The 26,052-nt window shown below is 52.5% G+C and overlaps 1 protein-coding gene across 17 annotated transcripts in view; it reads right to left on the bottom strand.

Moving 5' to 3' along the window:
• ATP2B2 (ATPase plasma membrane Ca2+ transporting 2) overlaps window positions 1–26,052 on the bottom strand; it is a 2,164,916-nt gene that overhangs the window by 197,829 nt on the left and 1,941,035 nt on the right. For all 17 annotated transcript variants that reach the window (XM_069643898.1, XM_069643899.1, XM_069643906.1 and 14 more), the window contains one exon: window positions 7,144–7,247. In XM_069643898.1, coding sequence (XP_069499999.1) covers window positions 7,144–7,247 — 104 coding nt within the window. The remainder of the gene's footprint in view (window positions 1–7,143; window positions 7,248–26,052) is intronic.

Genomic DNA, 26,052 nt, shown 5'->3' with positions numbered 1-26,052 from the left:
CCCACCTTGTCTTGTTGCACCTAGAAACACTTGTGTACAGGCATGTTATAAATGCCATATCATACCATAACATATCATATTTTATGATTTCAGATTTCTAGAGTATTTCATTCAATACAAGAATCTGTACTGCGTGAAATGATAGTGAAACAGCTACATTTGCTTTAGACTCTCTCCACGCCATATACGTGTGTAAGGTAACCTGTTTGTTTCCCAGATAGAAAGGCACCAACTGTTGAAAGTCTCAATGACATACAAATCAAACAGTACTGTGAATCAACAATAGACATGGGAAGGAAGACAAGTTGGGTTAAAACAATGGCAGAATACTTGGTCCCTATCACAAGACACAGTTTTGGCTGAGGAATCACCCACCTGCGAAACCTGTAAATAAAGTGTATCAACAAGCCCAGTCATATAGGTTTCCTGCTACAAAATGTTCTACTACCCCAATGCACCTGGTTTAGCAGAGTTCTTCGATGGGTCCTCGTTTGGATCCCTTTTGAGTGGTCTCCTTTGAAGGCAGGAGCCACGGGTTGTCGAGATTCCTCAAAGAAAACGTGAACAATGTCATTGAGACGTCAGCTTCGGCCTTGGCGGTGCTCATCTACGATCGATCGTGGACGTCCTGCGAAGATGAGGCATGCGGTGCACCTCAATGACGAGAGTATGTTTCCACAAAGAGTACTTGGTGAAGAACGTAGGCCGGCAGCGGGCATCGGGTGTCAGCGTTGGCATCGACGATCAGGACTTGACCGCGGCTGGCTTTTGGATCTTCATTAGCATCTTTGTGGACTTCAGGTGGTGGGAAACCCACTGGTGGATTCTCCTCGGTTCGTTGCAACCTCGACTTTCTCCGGCTGGACAAAGCAGTCGACGGTGATGGCAAGGGAGTCCTTGATTTCAAAGTATCTTAGGCAATGGAGCGTTGCGGCTCCTGTTGATGTGGTTACAGCGGTCCTCCGAATCTCGGTCGATCGTGATGGTCGTTGATGGCCTCGACGTCCTGGTGCTTACTTCAATCTTTCCTCGGGTGTCCCCGTCTCCGGTCAACAGTCTTTCAGGGATGACTTCCAGGGAGCCTTGGTGAAGATGAGCTGGTGCACAATGTTCCATCATAGCTCGGGAAGAGGTCTCCTAGCCAAGTCCTCTCTTGGATCAGTTCTTGGAGGCACAACAGCTTTCGGATTGCGTCGAAGGAAAGCAGCAGCAAAGTCTTCTTCTCATTCACACTGCTGAGCCAGGCTCAGGCAATCAATCATTCAGAAGGGCGGCATTCAGCCGGCAGGCAGCAAATCAGGCTTGCAGTGCATTCAGGACCTTATCTTCTACCCAGACACTCACAACAAGGAATGTGGATTGGGGCAAGCACCCAGCCTTTCAACACACCACACTGCATTCATACCAGTTTCGGGCAGGGCTGTCTCAGTCATTGTGTCACACACCAGAAACCAGACACCCATAACATGAAATGTATATTGGTCACACACTCCGTTCACCCAGGTCCCAGCCCAAGGGTGTACCCATAACATACAGTCAATGGGAATGCACCAGCCAGTCTGGCCTGGACTTCCCCGCAACACCATATACATAACTTCCACCCAATAGTCAGTCAGGGGAAGGGACATAGTCAGGGCTTCCCTGGACTTTGAGAAAACAGGTTATAGAAATCAAGAATCCACTGATTCCTGTGGCAGGGCTGGGTATCCCAAATTCAAGATACTCAGAGCACCTGTCAAATTCAGCATGGAGCTGCCACCAGCTGCTAACAAGCTCTGTGGGCCACACACAGGTGCCCAAAAACATACACCAGGGGTACAGGGTTGAACCCCCACCCAATGGTCTGTTCACCACAATCAAAAAGAGGAAGAGCTGCACTGCCAGAAGTCCTGCATGGACTCCTGTGCAGAAATCAACGCAGAACATACATGAAAAAGGAGTAGAGGACAAGGACAGGGAGGCCCTGTCGCTCCAATGCATTTCCAGCATTACAGCCACCATCTCCAGGATTCGACCACTGAGGGCAGTATCAGGAACATTCTGTAGCGATTCCTCAGCTCTGTCAGGGTGACTTTGGGGTTCATCTAATAGAAGCCAGCTTTGTCAAACATGTTTCATCAAAAGGGAGAACAAGCCTGTATCTTTAATTCCAATGTCCTCAGGGGAGAAAGCCCAGAGGAAATCCACCCATGGGTCAGTGTTTTACATTTCTGACAACAGCAAGTGACATTTCAGGCTTGCCGACACCTACGCTGGTATCCACATATGGAGCCTGTCTTACAACAAGCACCTGCTGTACGCGCAAGCTCCAGCATGGACTATGGCCCAGAGGTGATCAGATACTACAGCAAACTCTGAAATCACCAACAGCAAATGCTTCCATAAATGACAAGCCCTGGACCCTGACTGTTGACCCAGGCCTCACCCTTGTGCTTCTGTCCTGTGTGCACCTTTATGATGCGTTCTTCATTCTTCACTGCATTTTCTGGGCCCGTCGACGGGCCCAGAGCTGGCCCGAGCTACAGCATTGCGGCACTGCGGATGCCAGGCAGACAGTGCAGAGAGAGTAGCCCAGGGAGGGTGGGCTCAAGAGTGGCACAGGATTGTCCCACCCTAGTGACACCACTTATGCATATGTTATGCTTTCTTGACTCCCTCTCCACAAAACTCACCTCTCTGTTCCCTCAAAGAAACTCCAATCATGCAGAAAACTCTTTATATCAACTGTCTTCTGCTCTACCAATGTAGGTGGAAATACATCCTTCTCTGGGTCTCCCAGCATTGGAGCAAACTGCCTTCTCTTTTGAGATTAGAACCCAAGCACATGTGCTTACATTCACTACTTAAACCCCACTTTTTCAGTCATTTATCTGTGGGTCATCCTTTCCTGAATCGGTATAGTTAAAGTTAAGAACAGTGCCAAGTTATAGTGCATTCCAAAGTGTGAGCAGCATAAATATTCACATTCACAAACCCATTCTCCAGTAACAATGAAACAAGTATTCCTACGCGGACGATACCCAGATCCTGTTGCGGCTGGATCTGGCCTCGTTTGACACCCCTCTCTGTTGTCGGTCCTGCTTGTCGCCAATTCATTCTTGGATGGTTTGTAATTGGCTTTGTCTCAATGTGGACAAAACAGAGGTTCTACTGGTCGGCCCCCAGCTTGATGCTTCTCTTTGGTCTGCAGCCTTCTGGCCTCCGGAGCTGGGTCCTCTACACTGCCCCTCCTGTGTCGTCAAAAACATGGGAGTTAAGCTCTCATTCTCTATTTCACTTCTTCCACAGGTTAGTGCTGTATGCCAGGATGTACACGTTAAACTCTATGTTCTGTGTAATGTTCTCCCCTTTCTTCCTGCTTCTCTCCATCCTACTGTTGTTTCTTCTCTTATGTCTGGCCCTCTTGACTACTCTAACTCTCTATACTTGGCTCAACCTAAATATCTGTTTCATCATCTTCAGGTACTTCTGAATTCTGCAGCACATCTGGCTTTGGCAGCTCCCTGGTTATCTTTGGCCTCTGTTGCTCTGAAGGCTCTGCATTGGTTACTAATTGCTAACAGGGTACATGTCTAAATCCCTGTGCATCGTCCATCGCGCTTCTCTACAAAAACAGACCTGTCTATCTTCAGGCAAAATTCACTTGTTATGGCCCCTCTCGCTCTCTCTGTTCGGTTTCTTCTTGCTGTATCCCTGTCCCCAGTATCCGGCGGGCCAGTTTCACATACCAGTCCTTCTTGGTCTGTGCTGCACAATTATGGAACCTGCTTCCACTTTCTTTGCGTCAGGTTCAGGACCATCTTTCCTCTCGTCGCCAAATTAAGACTCTAATCTTCCCCTCTGGTAAAATGTTGCACTCTCTTTGCCTCATTTTTCTTTGCTAATCTAGAACTCTCTCTGCATAGCGCCTTGATGCCCTCGTTGGTGAATGCTGCACTTTACAAATGCTGTGGGATGTTTTTACCCATGCATCCGAGCCCTACCACAAAAACTGTGCAGTACTGGCATTGAAAACATCATGATGGCCAGAGCTTCCCAGAAAATGCCCAGGGAAATGCATGAAGAATAGGCTGCCACCCATTTTTGCCGATGTTATGGGCACAGAAGGGCACTGACTAAAACCACCATTGGACTACCCACACAGTAGCCTGAAACCATTGGGAATGGCAATGCTGATTGCCAAAAGCAACCTAGAACTGTGGGGAATTCATTTTCTTAAATCCCAAAAATGGTTGCATTACCAGTACTCACCACTATCAGAAAGCCGGCGTTTTAAAACAACACCAGACATTTGTGTAAAACTGAATAAATGAACCCAAAGCAGGCCAAAGAAAGACTTACTGAGAGGTGGATACAATGTAAAGTTATATTCTGAAGTGACTTGAATGTTCATAACAAGACTGGCTGAGCTCTGCAGGTCTGCAGCAGCCTAACTGAAACTGGATTTAAAACTACCAAAAATCGAAAATGTTTAAATTAACTGAGTGACCTACTTTTGAGTGTCACATAGTTTGTCACTGTTGAAATGTCATAGTTTTGAACTTAGAATCAGCATTCTAGCTGCATATGTAAAAATTGTCTTGACTTAAACTGGGGAACAAAAAGTGACATTTTATCTGAAACCTGGCTTAATGAAACTGAATTCTGCCCACCAGCTACCCCCGACAGGAGTTGAGACTTGCACAACAGCTGTGTTCCCAGGCCTAGCTGCCTTTTGCTGTTCCCACCAAAAGGGATATGACACTTCTCTGATTGAATTACCTGGGCTCTGCAGGAAATTGAACAAAGCCCTGTCCTGACTCAGGCAAATGTTTTATTATGGGGGTCGTAAAAGTGGCTTCCTCCTGGAAGGAAAGGGGAGGAGCACTGCCTGTGAGAGCAAGCTGGCTTGGCAGAACTGGAAAAAACAGAAATTCAACCTTGTGCTGGGGGAAACCACACCCCTTTGGGGCCAGAACATAAATCTAAAAAGATGGATCATTCATAGAGCGGACTTGTGAAAATTTTATAAGTGATATTATTCTTGTGATTTTTCTGTGCACATTTGAAGACGTGTTAGGACCCGGTGGTATGTTCAGGGGGGTTTTTAGCGGAAAAGAGGACATTACTCTAAATGTATGTATGTTAAAAATCTGACACTCCACCACCTAATGCCCACATGCTTTGCGAACATTTGTGTAAATGCGGGGACAAATCCAATATTGGTAACCCGACCAAAAAGTGAAATATGTTACCATTTTTGAACCCAAGCTCCTAGAAACGACAGAATTGGAACAGGGGCTACCATCAGTAAATGCATGATGTGTGTATGCAATGCCAAACAACTGTCTATCTATGAAATATGTCTATTAGGATCAGATATAGATTGTGTGTAAAGTTGACAGGGGTGGGTTCTCTGTATCATAAACAGACCTCATCATGATGACACTTCATTTCATTCCCCCAATCAAGGGGAAGAGGAGGAAGTGGCCAATGACAATTGGAAAGGGGTAGGGCCTAGAAAGCTAGCCTCTCCACCCACTTTCAAAACACATAAAAGCAGACAGTCAGGACAGATAGGGACATTCTACTCCATCTGCTGCGGGACGCTCTGCCGGGAAAATCCATACTTTACCTCCATCAACCTCCAGAGAGCCAACATAGAGACTTCAATCTATCCTCCTTCAGAGACCAAGACTTTACTTCAGAATTTGCAGCAGAGAGGTCAACTACAAGCTAAATCCCTCTTTAGCAGGCCTCAAATCATTGCCACTATTCACAGCCAGGCGAGCTGTTTGAATTCTTTGCAAGAACTCTTGCCATTTGCCAGAGAGCAGTGTTGTATCCAGAGAGAGGCCAGCTGAACCGGAGACCGCTGTGAGCAGAACCAGAGAGCTGACCCAGATCACTGTGAAGTGCCGAGACCAGACCGGAGTGAAGAAAACCTGTTGACCAGATCCGTGGCAGGGCCTATTTCTAAATATATTGTGAGTACCTAGCAGAACTGTGCAGAACCAATCTCTTAGTTAAAATAATATAATTCAATCTATTTTAATCTAACCAGAACTGCCTCCTAACTCTCACCTGTCATTTGCAAAGCTGTAACCTGTCATTTTCTATCTGCAAGCTGTAACCTGTCGCTTTGAACTTTTAAAATTTCAAATCCGAAAAACTACCTTTATTTAATCGTCCGTATCCCTGGAACCGTTTGGGCTAGGAACTTGGTTTAACTTTCCCCTGAAAGCTTACTATCTCACCTTTTCAACAAGCCTAGAACCAACTTCCTACCTTATGCTTTCTCCGTAATCACGATTCTCGCACATCGCAAATTTTACCACAATTTGCAATTTGGTTAAAAATCCAGCCATGTGTGGAAACAGCAGCTTCATTGCTTTCCTTTGCCAAAAATTCGTTTAACCTGCTAGTTACCCCTAGATCCTTGCTAAAGTGAGCCTGAACTCATCCCAAGTATATTTCACTCACCCTGAACCTCCTAAAGGGAATTAAAACCATTTTCAGCATATTTCTCTCTGCATTGTCACCATATTCAAAGCATTTTGCCTGTGTTTCAAACTTCTGTAGTCTAAGCTTGCTGGGGTGAACTGAATTACATTTGATTGCATTTCTGAGAACTGTGTGCTTCCCTTCCATTTCCTTACATTGCATAAAGGGGGGAGTGGATTGCCAGAGAAAAGTGATTACATTGTGTTGTTGAAATCATATTGAGTATTTCTGAACTGCAATTTCATTCCACCTTGCATCCATTTGAAACCATAAAAGTTTTGTTGCTATCTTATCCATCCTATAACCACTCATCATTGATTATAAAGAAGTGTGCTGGTGCTGGACTATCCATTATTGATTACTGCTCAGATTAAGTGTGATATTCAATTATTAATTCATTATCAAGTGTGACATATATATCTATTGTTTAAATAATCAAATAAACCTTTTAAACTTGCAAAACAGAACTACTTCTTGGCTCAGTGGGGTCAGGGGGATTCCAAGAGAGGGGTGTTATATAGGGGTAGTCATCCAGAATGCATGAACTGGACGTAAAGATATATCAATAAGGGTTTCCATTCAGTATCCCAGACTAGGCATTGACTTAGCTGTAGTGTTGAATTGAATCCTCTTACAATGCCTTAGCATAACATAACATACCATTGCAAATCCCACATCAGCTTTCTTGAGCGCTGGTCCATCATTGGTTCCATCCCCCGTCACTGCCACAACTTGCCTCTGTTCCGCTGTGCTGTCAATGATACCTGCAACATAGAAATCAAAGTGTTTTTTATGACAAAGGCACAGGGTTTGTCCTTCATTGTAAAGAAATCAAGCCATCCTGCATGTTATCCATTTCTAAACAAATGAACACTACATTAAACATGTACTGTATAAATATGACGTATTGTCATTCTGTGAAGCAGTTGCAATTATTTAGATAATGATAATAGCACTGTGGTTTTCTTAACTATTCAGACAATGGACTATGGTTCTGCTCTTTCAGAGGTGTACAGAGACATACAGCAGATATCCATTTTGGCTGAAAACATTGCATTCAATACCTTAACAATGAAGAACGACAATTTCAACTGGCCACACTGCAGATGTATTGTATTGGTCATTTCTGACTATTCACTGAGTTGCTCTGGACATGCATGTTTGTAATTATGTTAATTGACTTTGTAAAGTGTGGCGTCGAACTGGGTATATGTAGGACACCCAGTGCTTAATGTGTGGCTCAGCCCTGGTACTTATTTCTGAACCCAAGCACTAATTTGGCCTCATTACGACCCAGACGGTACCCGTGCAGGTATAAACATCACAAATGCCGCCGGAGTTGTGTTTTTTTTCCAGCTCCTGTCTTTGGGGAATTACTGGGGCATTACAGCCCTGGTGGTTCTGGAAGCCAGGCGCCAGAGAAAATTGCTCCCCGTTCCCATTCGAGTCCCATAGGACTCAATGGTACTGGGGAAGACAGAAGCAGCGGCACCGTGTGCAACTGGGAAGAACTGGGCAGGGAAGAAGTTATCACAAGCGCAAAGGTTGTCACTTACATTAGGATCTTATGATGTCACTGTCCTCTCAATACATGCTCATCCACAAACAGTCCCATTGTACAGGGAGAACGTTGTTTTATGGCATGTCCCCCAGAAGAATATGCATCCCGCGGAGAAAGCTTAAAGGAAGTGTGCAGGCCATAGAGCCGAAAAGATGCTTCTGATAAAATGATGGCCACATATTTATTGGTTAGTAAGCTAACCAGAGGGGAAAATGTGATGCTGCAAATGGGGCAAACATCACGCCATGGACCGCCCTCACTCCCCATGAACGTAAATGTAAGATAAGATAGCTCACTTAATAAATGGTTTTAGACCTTGTATCCGCCCGGACTGTTTTCAAGAAGGACGAATATAAGCAACACACTAACACAAGTAAAATAGGGACAAGTGTCTTCTCTGTTAAAATATAAACACAAGTAGAATATAATTAGTCTGCAACACTATAGCTAGTTGTGCCACATTGAGGAAGTTAGGTTGCAGCATACACTAAGATAGGGGGCTGAATACACTGAGAAGATTACTCAGAGATACATACACAAAGAAACAGTATTCCTGATTAACTTTATTGTAGCATTGAGCAGAAGTTCCACCATTTTGCAGCAAAAGGTCCCATTAGAAACTGAATAACATTTTATTCTAGAGCTGCCATGCCGCAGCACTTAGACTTGTCCAATTTTATGAAAAGCAAGGTCTCCCCGGAAAGTTGGAGACAGCCAAGGATACAATGGAAGGAAATACAAGATAGTGCATGATGTAGCTGTGAAGAGATGTTATTCCCATGACAAAACAGTATATATGCAGCTATTATTTTTGGTCCAAACAATAAGGGAATAAACACACAGAACCCTTGACACTAAACTAAGCAGCATACTCAGTGCCACTTATGGCCAATTAGTACCACAACACCCGATACTAAATACAGTGAAATAGAAGAAATGATCCCCGGCAGACAGAGCCCCCAAAAAACGTGTTATTCATCCCATGACCCACTTAAAAGTTTACGTATCTGCATGGGCAGCGTGTATCGAGACACCAGTTGCTAACTAGAATATGCAAGGTTGGGGAGGATGTCTCGGACAAATGGGGCTCTGGCATAAGAAATGAGATGGAGGTGTTTTTTTGTTTCTTGAAGCGCAGGGTTGATCTCTCTATTCCTTTTCAGAAAATCAAATAATAAATTGGACTGTCTAGGACTGTTGCAACATTCGAGGCCACCTTAAGAGGTGTCATTTAATGGCAGGGAAGTATTCTTTTCACTTTCAGCATGCAGCGTGCTAACCAAACAAACCATATGGTAATGATGTGACTGTTATGACAACTATACATGGGGGATGGACCTTGATGGGGTTGTAGATAATCGATAAATCAATGGTAGACTCAAATGTATAGCGATCTAAAGGGGTTTTGATTAGTGTAGCCAATCATTATGTGAGAAAATGTCACATGTATTATTTTTTGTAAATTTGCAAATCTTGTGTTTTGTTGCCTTACAATGCGCAGCTCGATGTGGGCTTGTTGTGTGTTTTTGTATCTTGCTAGACTCCCAGCCGACACTTACAGGGTAATTCATAGAATTTCGCAGAAAAGTATCGCAAGCGGCTGGCGCAGAGTGTCCGCGTGCGATTGTCTGCGCCAGGCACGTGCACTAAAACCGATTTCTGCGCACAGCGTATTCATGGATTTCAGGCTCCCAAACCAGCCGTGGCGCAGAGAATCGCAGCGACCCTGCAGCAGCGCCAGTAACGCCCCCAAGAACGCCCTCGCGCAAGGAAAAGCCATCAAAATCGCTAAATCATCGCAAAGGGCTGCCCGAACCCTGGACCAGTTCACCGGGCTGCCAAACAGCAAACGCCAAGCGGGGAATGTGTATTTCAGGGGTGCGCGGCAAGTCCCACACGCGATTTCAGCAAGGTATGTGTATTTCAGGGGTGCGTGGGAAGTTGCACACGCGATTGTCCCAGTGCGAGCAGGGTACGTGTATTTAAGGGGTGCGCGGGAAGTTACACACGCGATTGGCCCAGTGCGAGCAGGGTACGTGTATTTCTGGGGTGCGCGGGAAGTTCCACACGCGATTGTCCCAGTGCGAGCAGGGTACGTGTATTTCAGGGGTGCGCGGGAAGTTGCATACGCGATTTCAGCAGGGTACGTGTATTTCAGGGGTGCGCGGGAAGTTGCACACGCGATTGTCCCAGTGCGAGCAGGGTACGTGTATTTTAGGGGTGCGTGGGAAGTTGCATACGCGATTTCAGCAGGGTACGTGTATTTCAGGGGTGCGCGGCAAGTTTCACACGCAATTTCAGCAAGGTATGTGTATTTCAGGGGTGCGCGGGAAGTTGCACACGCGATTGTCCCAGTGCGAGCAGGGTACGGGAAGTTGCACACGCGAATTTCCCAGTGCGAGCAGGGTACGTGTATTTCAGGGGTGCGTGGGAAGTTACACACGCGATTGGCCCAGTGCGAGCAGGGTACGTGTATTTCAGGGGTGCGCGGGAAGTTCCACACGCGATAGTCCCAGTGCGAGTAGGGTACGTATATTTCAGGGGTGCACGGGAAGTTCCACACGCGATAGTCCCAGTGCGAGCAGGGTACGTGTATTTCAGGGGTGCGCGGGAAGTTGCACACGCGATACCAGCAGGGAATGTGTATTTCAGGGGTTCTGTGGAGTACTACACGTGAATTGGCCGTGTGGGTCCTCCCAGGTGTACGCTCCACAACCTCCATGGCCCCTACAGGCAGCCCACACCACGGGGGACTACCCTGCACCCCTGCCCATGTCCCGCAGGCAGCCCATCCACCATGGGCATGCCCCCCAGCCAACCCACATGTCACCTTGCACTACTGATCAACAATGCATGTCTCCCACCACCCCCACCCCCCAGCAGTGCAGGGGCAGCCTCCACCAGGCCCCCACTCATGTCCCCCTGCACTCCCACCCCCCAGCATCCAGGGTCACCCTCCATCAGGCCCCCACTCATGTCTCCCACCACCCCAACCCCCCGGCAGTGCAGGGGCAGCCTCCACCAGGCCCCCACTCATGTCCCCCTGCACCCCCACCCCCCAGCATCCAGGGTCACCCTCCACCAGGCCCCCACTCATGTCTCCCACCACCCCCACCCCCCGGCAGTGCAGGGGCAGCCTCCACCAGGCCCCCACTCATGTCCCCCTGCACCCCCACCCCCCAGCAGTGCAGGGGCAGCCTCCACCAGGCCCCCACTCATGTCTCCCACCACCCCCACCCCCCAGCAGTGCAGGGGCAGCCTCCACCAGGCCCCCACTCATGTCTCCCACCACCCCCACCCCCCAGCAGTGCAGGGGCATCCTCCACCAGGCCCCCACTCATGTCTCCCACCACCCCCACCCCCCAGCAGTGCAGGGGCAGCCTCCACCAGGCCCCCACTCATGTCTCCCACCACCCCCACGCCCCAGCAGTGCAGGGGCAGCCTCCACCAGGCCCCCACTCATGTCTCCCACCACCCCCACCCCCCAGCAGTGCAGGGGCAGCCTCCACCAGGCCCCCACTCATGTCTCCCACCACCCCCACCCCCCTGCCACCATGGGCATCCTCCACCAGGCCCCCACTCATGTCCCCCTGCACCCACACCCCCCAGCATCCAGGGTCACCCTCCACCAGGCCCCCACTCATGTCTCCCACCACCCCCACCCCCCTGCCACCATGGGCATCCTCCACCAGGCCCCCACTCATGTCCCCCTGCACCCCCAGCCCCCAGCATCCAGGGTCACCCTCCACCAGGCCCCCACTCATGTCTCCCACCACCCCCACCCCCTTCCACCATGGGCATCCTCCACCAGGCCCCCACTCATGTCTCCCACCTCCCCCACCCCCCAGCAGTGCAGGGGCAGCCTCCACCAGGCCCCCACTCATGTCTCCCACCACCCCCACCCCCCAGCAGTCCAGGGGCAGCCTCCACCAGGCCCCCACTCATGTCTCCCACCACCCCCACCCCCCTGCCACCATGGGCATCCTCCACCAGGCCCCCACTCATGTCCCCCTGCACCCCCACCCCCCAGCATCCAGGGTCACCCTCCACCAGGCCCCCACTCATGTCTCCCACCACCCCCACCCCCTGCCACCATGGGCATCCTCCACCAGGCCTCCACTCATGTCCCCCTGCACCCCCAACCCCCAGCATCCTGGGTCACCCTCCACCAGGCCCCCACTCATGTCTCCCACCACCCCCACCCCCCTGCCACCATGGGCATCCTCCACCAGGCCCCCACTCATGTCTCCCACCACCCCCACCCCCCAGCAGTGCAGGGGCAGCCTCCACCAGGCCCCCACTCATGTCTCCCACCACCCCCACCCCCCAGCAGTGCAGGGGCAGCCTCCACCAGGCCCCCACTCATGTCTCCCACCACCCCCACCCCCCAGCAGTGCAGGGGCAGCCTCCACCAGGCCCCCACTCATGTCTCCCACCACCCCCACCCCCCAGCATCCAGGGTCACCCTCCACCAGGCCCCCACTCATGTCTCCCACCACCCCCACCCCCCTGCCACCATGGGCAGCCCCCACCAGGTCCTCACAATCCCCAATCATGTGCGTAATGGTCAGCCTCCACAGCCAAAAAGCCCTACCAAGTAACCCATTCACCCACATGGAAATGTAAATCACATGTTACACCCCCAATGTTCATGAAGCTAATGAACCCATGTCCGTCACACACAATGGTTGCAATTGAATGGGAAAACACACAACATGACATGCATGAAACCAATGAGATGATACCACACAGTGAAGTATGCAAACAAAATTGTATTGAAAAAAATAAAGAATGCTAAAGAAATAAAACAAACTACAATGTGAATGAGAAAAAATAAGCTGCATGTCCGTATAAAAACACAAAACTGGAAATCCAAATCCAAAAAAATTTTGTCCAAAGTCAAATGTAAAAAAATTCCATGCAATAAAGAACTATGTACAAAAATACCAAGGGTCCATGAGCCCAACTGAACAAAGTAAACCTACTAAAAAACCTACCTAAAAATCAACTATATACAAAAAGTGGAGCAGTGTCCGTCGACTCCAAATCATAATAAGAAAGAAAGGAAACCTAAAACTAAAGAACTATATACAAAGGCGGCGGGCAAGTCCAGCGGCTCACTCCGTGGTGTCCCGGGCCAGGGCATCATCGAACTCCTGTTCGATGTCCCGGAGGCGGTCCAGTTCCATGGCCCCGAGGGTCTGCAGGGACGACGCGGTGTCCTCCTCCAACCCCCTGCGGATTGCCTCGAGGCACTCGGCCCGCCTCAGGGCCCTCCGCATGGAGTTCTCCGCCCTGACCATTGTGAGCCGCGCCTCTTCCGCCCGCCGCCGCTCCGCACCTATGGCGTGGCCCAACCGCTGCCACACGGAAGACACTCTCTGTCCTGGGTCCCCCTGTCCTCCGGCCGATGCCTGCCACTCCGATGTCGAAAGCCCCGAGCCTTCATGTCTCCCACCATGTTGCTGCTGCTGCTGCTCTGCCTCTGCCCGTGCACTGCCTCCTGCTGCCTGCACATCCTCCGCCGGCTGGGGTGCACTTGTTGATGTGGCCACCCCTGCTGGACCTCCGACTCCCGACTGTGGCAGGGATGCCTCCTCCACCAGCCTGGCCGCACCGTCAGAGGCAGCTCCACAGGGCACCCAGGTGACTGATGGGTGGGAAGATGGCACAGAGGACGACGGGCGCGTAGGGGGTCCAGTTGAGGAGGGGGTCGGAGCAAGCCCCATCAGACAGCGGAATCCGGCCTGGGTGACCTGTCCCAGCAGGCTGAAGTGGTCAACGAGCCATTCGAGATGACGTGCAGTCTCTCCATGAAAAGACTGCAGGTCACCTCGCATGGCCTGTTGACGCAACGCCACACCAGCCAGGACAGGCTCAACCCGGACCTGGATGGCCACGTCCGCAGGCAGAGGAAGGCCAGTTGAGGTCAGCTCATCCCCTGCCTGAAAACGGGTCTGGACGTAGGCTTCCCTGCTGGTGCAAGATGATGCAGGAACAGGATCGGGGACAGGATTGCACACAGGCACCTCCGCGGCCGCCTGTGCTGCCTCCTGTCCCTGGTCCTGCACTGCACCACTAGCACCAGTGGGATCCCCACCTCCAGACCCCGTCTCTGGTGCTTGCGCGGCCCCCTCCTCCACCAAACCCCCCACCAACCTGGATGACTCCGTGCCATCTTCCCCTGTTGGGCCCTGTGGGGTCCCAGCTGCCCCTTCTGCTGCCGAGGAGTCCAACTGCAACCTCCGCCTCTTGGACCTCCCCCCGGCAGCTGCGGCCTGGGACGTGGCACCGGACTCCTCACTCCCCGACGAGATGACAACACGGGAGGGGAGCCGGGCCTTGCGTCTCCGGCTGGCGGTCGGATCCCCGCCGCTGTGCTCCACAGCACCTTCTCCGCCCTCTTCATCAGTTGACGCTGCAGACAGGGAGAAACAAAACACAGGCATCAGGGCACTGTACAATGGACACATACACGCATGACAGTTGCACATGGGTGGCATTGGCAAACCTCAGACATGTCATCACAATCCCCAACACACATGTCATTGCAACTGGCACACATGAGTGAGCCATACCACAGCCATATCGCAACTGCCACCACCATCCCTACACATACAACAGCATCAGCAGCCAAAGGGGAGCCAGACATCACATGCAACACAGGAAGTGCACCACACATGTACACACACCACCACACTTGCATGCATGACTACACCTCTGCCAAGTGTCGCACTGTTCAGACGGGCATCCATGTCACATCTGCCAATCAGGCTTCCACATACCGCTGTCACATGCATCCATTTTGCATCACTGTTGCACCCTGGTCAAATACACACACATGCACATGTACACAGTGCTCATACATGCAGCCGAAAACAACATACATGCCTGACATCACGGACATGTCTACTTACATACACATTCATCCAAACATGTGTGCACGCACAACTGCATTTGCCATGCAAGCCCACACACACAAGCACCATCCATGTCTCACACATTACAGCCCTCGCATGTGTCAGCCCCACGGCCCTGTACACCCCCACCCATACTCGACCCCATACAAACAGATGTGCAACCGGCACAATGCCGAATAATCACCACACGCACTGCTCACAATCAGGATGCATGTACACTCACCGCTCGACTCCAGACGGGTCTGCTTCTCTAGGACCTGGACGTGGAGCACTGGGGATATGCGTTCCAGGACCCCCATCTGTTCTTCCGACAAGTGGCCCCAGCGCCCCTTGGCATCCGCTGCCTTCAAGAGGCGCCGGGCCTTGTTCAGGGTCCTGGACCTGAAGTCCTCCCAGCGCTTCCTGACATGTTGTAAGTCCCGGACTGCCACCCCCTCCCCGTTGATGGGAGTCACGATGTCAGTCCAGATCCGAGTCCGTCCTTCCTTGTCGGCGCGGGAACTTCCAAAGAGGGCATCATACTGCCCCAGGACTTGCTCCACCAGGACACCAACTTCGGTGGCACTGAAGCTGGTGCCCCTCTGCCTCTCTGGCCGGGGGTTGTCAGTGGTCACAGATGGTGTTTGCCCCAACATGACAACCCCAGATGCAGGAGTGGGTGGGCAACTGGGTCCTGGGGCTGGGCTGTGGAGCGATGGAATTCCAGTCGGGAGTCTTCGGTTCCAGCAATGGGTGGTCACAGCAACAGCACCCCTGGCTGATGTGCAGGCAGCAAATGGCAGTGCACATGGGCAGCAGGCAGTCAGGCAGCAGCAGATGGCAGGTGGGAGCGTGCTCGGGGCTCTGGGGGGCAGTAGTTCGGCCTTCTGGGCAGGAGCGTGGTCTTCCGTATGCTTACGCGTGGCCAGCTTGGTACGGAGTGATTTGGCACGTGAAAATCCTGCACGTCAGCGTGAAAACCGAGGAAAGGCCCTTAGCGCGTAAGCGCGTCAGCACGCATACGCGATTCTATTGGACCAAAGGCCCTCAGCGCGTAAGCGCGTCTGTGACGTGACCCGCACGGGTGTTTCCCACACAGCACGTGATGACAGAGCACACGTGGAAAGACTGCACGTCAGAGTGTCATCGCGTGTGATTGGTGGAAATGGCCGTACACGCAGAAGTGACAAAGCGTGTAATTGGTGGGAATGGCCGTACACGCATAAGTCACAAAGCGTGTAATTGGTGGAAATGGCCCTAGTGCGTAGACGCCGCGTAAGTGACGCTGGACGTGTGGGCCTGTATAAAAGGTACGCGTAGAACACCATTTCCTTGTACGTGCTTTTCGTGGAGAGCGAGTGGGTGAATTCTGTACTTCTTGTCGTTTCACACGCGATTTACTTCACGGCGTTTCAAGTTCATATTCCCTGTTACCTCTGACAGATTTTTCTCTTTTTTCTCTTTTACTGGTTTACCTGTGCCTGTTCCCTCAAACAGTGTTCCCTTCTACTGTTGTCCTGTCTCCTCAGACAGCGTACAAATCTTCTTTTGGCGGGGGTGTTGCCAACCAAACGCTCTCCTTTTTCACGCTCTTTTACCTGGCAGACGGTGAGTCACGCACGTATCTAACATCTGTGCTTGCCCCGTGTGTAGCCTACCCCTTCAGAGGTCATTCTAGGCTGCGTGTGACACGCATACGTTCATTCTTGTGTTACTGGGTGCCACAGCATAGTGCAGGTTTTTCTTCCTGCACACGTGGTCTAGGAGGGCTTGCGTGCACGTCATCTCCCTTTTTTGGGGCTTCTGTGCGTAGCGTGACCCGTCATCTTTCCCCAGGGGTTACAATCAGCCTTGCAAGAGCACTAGGGTACAATTACCATCTGGTACCCAACCCCTTTGACCCCCAATTGCCCAGGACAATATTTTACAGCCACTCCCATACGCACATTAACATCAGTGCCATGGCTGGGAGGCGAGGATTCTGTAAGGGTGGCAAAGGTGGAAGAGCCACAAGTGGTGGCCGTGGTGGATCCGGTAGGGGACGTGGTCGTTACTTGCAGGGTGAGCCTGTCCCCCCATGTGTGGAGGACCAGTCAAGGGCATCCATAATCCCCCCCCCTCCCGTTGAGGCTGATGTGGCTGACACCATCCATGCTCAGCCCTTGTTGGACCAGCCCATTGTGGCACCAGACCTGGCTGACTCCATGGCTGACTTCCAGGTGAGCAGGCCTATGACACGTGCGCTGGTGCACGTTGATGTCACCATGCCACGTGCATCTGGGGCAGCAAGGTCATCTCCTGCACCAAGTAGGCAGGGCGGAGAGGCTGTAGGGGCAGCTGCGGCTCCATCCACCCCAGCCCTCACACACCCAGCCCGGACAGTGTCGGTCCTAGTCCATGCTGCTGATATTCCCCCTGACACCATCACACTAGAGCCAATGCCTGCACCAACTCCCATGCTGAGTGTGCAATCCCACACTCCTGATACAGAGTCCACCATGGCTCCTGCCCCTAGTGTCTAGAGCGGCGCAGGACACTCAGGATCACCACCACTTTCCAAGCGGAAGAGGAAGAGTGCTCATCCGGCACAGGCTGATGCCCCAGACACAGCTACACAGTCCGGCCCGTCCAGGAAGCCCAGCTTCACGGATGACGAACTGAATGCACTTGTCGAGTATGTGTCCGCACATGACAACGAGATGGTCATTGTTGCAGGATCCAAGACCACACCTGCACAACGCCAGGCACACTGGCAGACCGTTGCGGACATCGTAAGTGCCCTTGGAATCGTGGGGCGCACAGCCAATGATTGCTATAAGCGCTGGAATGACCTAAAGCGCAGGGCAAAGAGTAAGCTGGCCTCAAGTCATGCCGCAACTCTAGTGACTGGAGGTGGGTCTCCAGTAGTAGACATGGAACTCACTCCACATGAGTCAGTCGCTGGGACCTACGTCACGGAGGAACAGATCCAAGGCGTGGGAGATTTGGCTGATTACGAGGCATTGTCCGGTGAGTGCACATGCATGTGTGTGTCATCCATGTGCATGGTGTGTGTGAGGGCTTCTGTTTGTGTGACAGGTGAGAGTGTGTGCGCCTGAGTCGTATGGGTCAGCCATGTGCTTCATGCAAAACATCCTGCGCAGCTGCATTTGGCCATAGCAGTATCCCTTCTGCCAACAGTAGACATCTAGCCCAACTGCACGCCAGTTGCCCTTGAAGTGTCACCTTGCCAGAACATTGTTGCTAAATTTTCCACTGTTCATTTAGTCAGATTTTTTGCATTTCACCACTTTTACTAGGCATGTGGCAGTCCTCTAGTTACATGTCTGACATGGCTATGGTAAAGTGGAGTGACTTTGTTACCTGGATATCATTTGTTCAAACATGTCCCTGTGCAATTGCACCATTTCGGACTGGCAGCTCCAGGTGAAGAATCTGACCTGTTTGAATTAGAAAATCTATTACATGCGGGAGCTGGACAGAATGAATAGGTGCTGCCCTCCTCTCCATCTTCACTCAATAGCAATGGTACATGCCATCTGTGTGATGGCATGTGTGTTTCACCTGCCAATCACAGGCCAATGTGTGATGCCACTGCCAGGCAGCATGCAGAAAATGTGTTCATCTTCAATCTTGGTGTCATCAGTGTGTGCCATTTGCCTGCCCTTCATACGCAGTGAGGGTGCATGCATGGGAGGGTTGTAGTCATGTGGGACATGTGTCAAACAAGTACTGGTTCTCTTGCTTCTCAGCCCTCATTGTGTGCCATGGTGCTAATGCCTGTTTCCATTTCTTTGTTTTTATGTCTTTGCAGGGGAAGGCACACCTGATACTGCTGGGGTTGTGGAGATGGTGCAGACCCAGGAGGGGTCCGAGGGCCGACCAACAACCAGTGAGGGACGTGGTGTGGTGGTGGGTGAGAACCCACAAGTGCTGCAGGTCCTGCTCTCAAGGGGTGTCTCTGGCTGCACCTCCCCCAAGCTGTACTCAGGTGTTGATTCGGATGAGACCTACGTGCCGTCGCAGGTGAGTGTTCCAGGGAGGGATTCTGTTCTGTCTCACCCACCTGCACCAGGGTCAGAACCCTCAATGGGGATGTCAGTGTTGGCAGCTACGCCTTTGGTGGTTACGGATGCAGGGTCACACTCCGCGACATCTGATCCTGTTCCTGGGCCAGCAGATCAGAGGGGGAATGCAGTCCTGCAGCCTCAGGCAGTGCCGGCACAGCAAGGCGCAGTTCGCCTTGCCCCAGACAGGTGTGGTGCCCGCCGACGTGGTGGCCGTACGCCACCTGGCAATACTGCATGGGAGCAATCCATTTACGGTATGGCAACCCAACAGGCTGCATCATCCGAGATGATGGCTCAGGCCATGGATAGGGTGGCCACTTCCATTGTCCCCCCTGAAAGGCTGATGGAGCGACTAGAGCAGGCAACCAACTCCATCTGCCAGTCACACAGGGAGGACATGTTGGGGTCCAACAGGGACAGGCGGGCGGCACTGGCGACTCTGCAGGAGGCCATCTCCATTGAGTCCCAGGGCCACAGGGAAGCCCTGAGGCAGGAGCTCCTTCATCTCAGGACGACTCTTGTTGAGCTTGAGGCTTCTACACACCAAAGGACAGAACAGCAGCTGGAGCGTCTCACCCGTACGCTCTCAGCTGAGATGCAGGCAACGAGGGCGGAGGTCCGGGCATCCCGTGAGTTGTTGCATGGGGACCTCCGCACACTCATCCTCCAGAACCAGACCTACCACACCCGCACGCTTGCAGCCATGGAGTAGCAGACTAGGGCCTTGCGTGGGCTGCCTCCCATAGGGCAACCACCTCCGGATGCAGCTGCACAGGGTGATAATAGCGACAGCAGTGATACTCCCACTAAAGGGTAGCCGTGTGGGCCATGAGCCCATGGAGGTGTTTTTTTTTTCCCAGGATCCACGCAGGTGGGTTCTGGTGTGCATCCTGTCCTCGGACCTCCTGGGTGGCCTCCCCAACACCCCCGGGCCCTTCAATGGACATTGTTTATTTTTTTTATTTTTATTTTTGTTTTTATTTTTATTTCTTTTATTCCCAATTTTTTTGGGACGATTTGTTGGCTTCCGTGGTTCCTGTGGGCATACGCTGCATTGTGGCTGAGCACATGCAGGCTTGTAATGTATTTGGTTCAGATGCTTGGGTTTGAGTCACACACACCCCTCCTGCTTCCCGTTTCCATGGGCTTGCAAAGGGTGTGCCCAAGTGACAGTGAATTACACAGTGACGTTGGACTCCCATGAGCTGTGTGGGCAGTCTGTCGACAATACTGTGTATACATTCCTAGTGCATATTGCTGTTGTGTTGTACACTGCATGTTGCATTGATGTGTAACTCATCTTCTGTGTCTACCTCCCAATTTGCAGGTCCCTTCCTCATGTCTACACAAGGATCTCTAGTCTGGAGATGTGGTCCATGTTGGCAGCAGTGCACCTACAACTCTACAGGCGCCAACACTGCACAGTTGGTAGTGGTGGGAGTGCAGGCATTTCCAGGTGGTGAGACTACTAATATTAAACATTAGTGATGTCATGTTAATGGTAGTACGTGCTCAAGTTTGTTGTTGGTCCGGCATTACTGTGAGCATTTCAGGTGTTGCAAGTTTCTAATAGGGACACTGTACATTGTGACACTAGTGTCATGTTGTGGGGATTACTTTGTTTACCTGCAAATAGCATGACATGGCACGGTGTGTCGTGTGGCGGTGCTGGGGTTGGGTTGGCTGACATGGCACTGTCCTCTTGTTGCATTTTGCAAGTGGGTATTCATTTTAGCTGCTTGAATGTGTAACTTCACAAAACTGCATTGGTGGTGTCAGTGTGGGTAGGGATGCACACATTGTGACACTTCCAGGTGAACAATCTCAGGCTGATATGGTTTTCACGGTTCTTTCTCCAGACATTCAGGATCAGTGTCAGGTTGAGTCATCATTGATTGTCAGATGGAATGTGCCAGGGCAGTGTGCACTCCACAGGGGTGTGATTTCTATGTGAAGTAATTAGCCACTAGCTGTGTACGGGCTGCCTCCCCCCGTGCCCTTTCACCTCCCATGCGCAGCGGCTGTGCATGTGGTTGGGGATGGGGGGGGCACCACCATGTCCACGGCCAGGCCCCGGCGTGTTGCAACGTTGTGCAGGACACATGCTGCCACTATGATCCTGCACACTACTGGGGGAGCGTACAACAGCTGCCCGCCAGAACAGTCAAGGGAGCGAAAGCGTGACTTCAGCTCTCCGAATTTGCGCTCCACTATGCCCCGGGTTGTATTGTGGGCTGCGTTATATCTTACCTGGGGTGGCGTGGTGGGGTTCCGAATTGGCGTCATCATGTGGGGGCTGAGGGGGTAGGCACTGTCCCCTGTGGAGGTGGTGATTGGTATCATTGGTGGGGTTGTGACCTTGCTCAGTATCTGACATGCATGCATGTGCAGTGGCATTCATACTCACCAAGCAGCCATGTATCGCCATGCCGGCCAGCTTCTAGGTCCCGGCTTAGGGTGGACATTCGGTAAATGAAGCTGTCGTGGGTTGACCCAGGATAGTTGGCATATACTGAGGTGATGATTCCCTTGGCATTACATACTACCTGCATGTTGATGGAATGGCAGTGCTTGCGGTTCCTATAGATGTGCTCAGATGCCTTGCGGGACGTAGAGCCACATGGGTGCAGTCGATGGCACCTAGCACTTTGGGGAATCGTGCAACAGCGTAAAAATCCAGGGCAGCAGCATGCCTTTCTGCAGGGGTTCTGGGCAGGTATATGTGCCTGCGGACTGATGGGCGTGCAGTGATGATGTTCAAGACCTGGTGTAGGCAGCGTGACTGGGTGGCCTGTGATACACCACCCACAATGGCACTTGTCCGCTGAAATGATCCAGTGGCTAAGAAGTGCAGTACATTGAGGACCTTCTCCAGGGGGCTGAGTGCTTGGGAGCACAGGGTGGGTGATGTGAGGTCGTCCTCCCACTCACTCACCAGGTCCAGTATGATGTGTGGTGGAAACCTGTACCTCCCATGCACCTGGTCATCAGGCATCCCGAAAAGGCTGGTTCTGGGTGTGAATATTCTGGCCCTGACTATCCTCCTCCTCCTCCTTTGGTAGGCCACGCCCACTGCTGCTAGGAACGGTATGTTCATCCTGGGTCTGAGCTAGTTATTTTGTTAGCGCGCAAATTAATGCGTTGCGCGTGTTGTAGGCGAGCGTGTGACCCGCGCACCCCTGATATCCAGTGCCCAGTCCAATAGCGTGTGGAAATTGCCGCGCACACCGGGATACAGGTGCGCTGACGTACTTGCGTGTGTAAATGTCCGCGCACACCTGATATACACGTACATAGGCCAATCGCGTGTACGCGCACTTTTGTCCAATTACACGCGATGAGACTCTGACGTGCTGTCCAATTACACGCGATGAGACTCTGACGTGCAGTCTTTCCACATGTGCTCTGTCATCACGTGCTGTGTGGGAAACACCTGTGCGGGTCACGTCACAGACGCGCTTACGCGCTGAGGGCCTTTGGTCCAATAGATTCGCGTATGCGTGCTGACGTGCTTACGCGCTAAGGGCCTTTCCACGGTTTTCACGCTGACGTGCAGGATTTTCACGTGCCAAATCACTCCGTACCAAGCTGGCCACGCGTAAGCACACGGAAGACCACGCTCCTGCCCAGAAGGCCGAACTACTGCCCCCCAGAGCCCCGAGCACGCTCCCACCTGCCATCTGCTGCTGCCTAACTGCCTGCTGCCCACGTGCACTGCCATTTGCTGCCTGCACATCAGCCAGGGGTGCTGTTGCTGTGACCACCCCTGCTGGAACCGAAGACTCCCGACTGGAATTCCATCGCTCCACAGCCCAGCCCCAGGACCCAGTTGCCCACCCACTCCTGCCTCTGGGGTTGTCATGTCGGGGCAGTATGATGCCCTCTTTGGAAGTTCCCGCGCCGACAAGGAAGGACGGACTCAGATCTGGACTGACATCGTGACTGCCATCAACGCGGAGGGGGTGGCAGTCTGGGACTTACAACATGTCAGGAAGCGCTGGGAGGACTTCAGGTCCAGGACCCTGAACAAGGCCCGGCGCCTCTTGAAGGCAGCGGATGCCAAGGGGCGCCGGCGCCACTTGTCGGAAGAACAGATGGGGGTCCTGGAACGCATATCCCCAGCGCTCCACGTCCAGGTCCTAGAGAAGCAGACCCATCTGGAGTCGAGCGGTGAGTGTACATGCATTCTGATTGTGAGCAGTGCGTGTGGTGATCATTCGCCATTGTGCCGGTTGCACATCTGTTTGTATGGGGTCGAGTATGGGTGGGGGTGTACAGGGCCGTGGGGCTGACACATGCGAGGGATGTAATGTGTGAGACATGGATGGTGCTTGTGTGTGTGGGCTTGCATGGCAAATGCAGTTGTGCGTGCACACATGTTTGGATGAATGTGTATGTAAGTAGACATGTCCGTGATGTCAGGCATGTATGTTGTTTTCGGCTGCATGTATGAGCACTGTGTACATGTGCATGTGTGTGTATTTGTCAAGGGTGCAACAGTGATGCAACATGGATGCATGTGACAGCGGTATGTGGAAGCCTGATTGGCAGATGTGACATGGATGCCCGTCTGAACAGTGCGACACTTGGCAGAGGTGTAGACATGCATGCAAGTGTGGTGGTGTGTGTACATGTGTGGTGCACTTCCTGTGTTGCATGTGATGTCTGGCTCCCCTTTGGCTTCTGATGCTGTTGTATGTGTAGGGATGGTGGTGGCAGTTGCGATATGGCTGTGGTATGGCTCATGTGTGCCAGTTGCAATGACATGTGTGTTGGGGATTGTGATGACATGTCTGAGGTTTGCCAATGCCACTCATGTGCAACTGTCATGCGTGTATGTGTCCATTGTACAGTGCCCTGATGCCTGTGTTTTGTTTCTCCCTGTCTGCAGCGTCAACTGATGAAGAGGGCGGAGAAGGTGCTGTGGAGCACAGCGGCGGGGATCCGACCGCCAGCCGGAGACGCAAGGCCTGGCTCCCCTCCCGTGTTGTCATCTCGTCGGGGAGTGAGGAGTCCGGTGCCGCGTCCCAGGCCGCAGCTGCCGGGAGGAGGTCCAAGAGGCGGAGGTTGCAGTTGGACTCCTCGGCAGCAGAAGGGGCAGCTGGGACCCCACAGGGCCCAACAGGGGAAGATGGCACGGAGTCATCCAGGTTGGTGGGGGGTTTGGTGGAGGAGGGGGCCGCGCAAGCACCAAAGACGGGGTCTGGAGGTGGGGATCCCACTGGTGCTAGTGGTGCAGTGCAGGACCAGGGACAGGAGGCAGCACAGGCGGCCGCGGAGGTGCCTATGTGCAATCCTGTCCCCGATCCTGTCCCTGCATCATCTTGCACCAGCAGGGATGCCTACATCCAGACCCGTTTTTTAAGGCAGGGGATGAGCTGACGTCAACTGGCCTTCCTCTGCCTGTGGACATGGCCATCCAGGTCCGGGTTGAGCCTGTCCTGGCTGGTGTGGCGTTGCGTCAACGGGCCATGCAAGGTGACCTGCAGTCTTTTCATGGAGAGACTGCACGTCATCTCGAATGGCTCGTTGACCACGTCAGCCTGCTGGGACAGGTCACCCAGGCGGGATTCCTCCGTCTGATGGGGCTTGCTCCGACCCCCTCCTCAACTGGACCCCCTACGCGCCAGTCGTCCTCTGTGCCATCTTCCCACCCATCAGTCACCTGGGTGCCCTGTGGAGCTGCCTCTGACGGTGCGGCCAGGCTGGTGGAGGAGGCATCCCTGCCACAGTCGGGAGTCAGAGGTCCAGCAGGGGTGGCCACATCAACAAGTGCACCCCAGCCGGCGGAGGATGTGCAGGCAGCAGGAGGCAGTGCACGGGCAGAGGCAGAGCAGCAGCAGCAGCAACATGGTGGGAGACATGAAGGCTCGGGGATTTTGACATCGGAGGGGCAGGCATCGGCCGGAGGGCAGGGGGACCCAGGACAGAGAGTGTCTTCCGTGTGGCAGCGGTTGGGCCACGCCATAGGTGCGGAGCAGCGGCGGGCGGAAGAGGCGCGGCTCACAATGGTCAGGGCGGAGAACTCCATGCGGAGGGCCCTGAGGCGGGCCGAGTGCCTCGAGGCAATCCGCAGGGGGTTGGAGGAGGACACGGCGTCGTCCCTGCGGACCCTCGGGGCCATGGAACTGGACCGCCTCCGGGACATCGAACAGGAGTTCGATGATGCCCTGGCCCGGGACACCACGGAGTGAGCCACTGGACTTGCCCGCCGCCTTTGTATATAGTTCTTTAGTTTTAGGTTTCCTTTCTTTCTTATTATGATTTGGAGTCAACGGACACTGCTCCACTTTTTGTATATAGTTGATTTTTAGGTTGGTTTTTTAGTAGGTTTCCTTTGTTCAGTTGGGCTCATGGACCCTTGGTAGTTTTTTACATAGTTCTTTATTGCATGGAGATTTATTTTATTTTGACTTTGGCCAAATATTTTTTGGATTATGATTTCCAGTTTTGTGTTTTTATACGGACAAGCAGGTTTTATTTTCTCATTCACATTGTAGTTTGTTTTCTTTCTTTAGCATTCTTTATTTTTTTCAATACAATTTTGTTTGCATACTTCACTGTGTGGTATCATCTCATTGGTTTCATGCATGTCATGTTGTGTGTTTTCCCATTCAATTGCAACCATTGTGTGTGACGGACATGGGTTCATTAGCTTCATGAACATTGGGGGTGTGACATGTGATTTACATTTCCATGTGGGTGAATGGGTTACTTGGTAGGGCTTTTTGGCTGTGGAGGCTGTCCATTACGCACATGATTGGGGATTGTGAGCACCTGGTGGGGGCTGCCCCTGGTGGCTGGGGGGTGGGGGTGGTGGGAGACATGAGTGGGGGCCTGGTGGAGGGTGCCCCTGCACTGCTGGGGGGTGGGGGTGGTGGGAGACATGAGTGGGGGCCTGGTGGAGGATGCCCATGGTGGCAGGGGGGTGGGGGTGCAGGGGGACATGAGTGGGGGCCTGGTGGAGGCTGCCCCTGGTGGCTGGGGGGTGGGGGTGGTGGGAGACATGAGTGGGGGCCTGGTGGAGGCTCCCCCTGCA

This window comes from Ambystoma mexicanum, chromosome 2p (genome assembly GCF_040938575.1).
Source record: "Ambystoma mexicanum isolate Mex_15411 chromosome 2p, UKY_AmexF1_1, whole genome shotgun sequence".
NCBI lineage: Eukaryota > Metazoa > Chordata > Amphibia > Caudata > Ambystomatidae > Ambystoma > Ambystoma mexicanum.
Note: the sequence above shows the minus strand (reverse complement) of the source record. Positions and strands in the feature narration are given on the sequence as shown.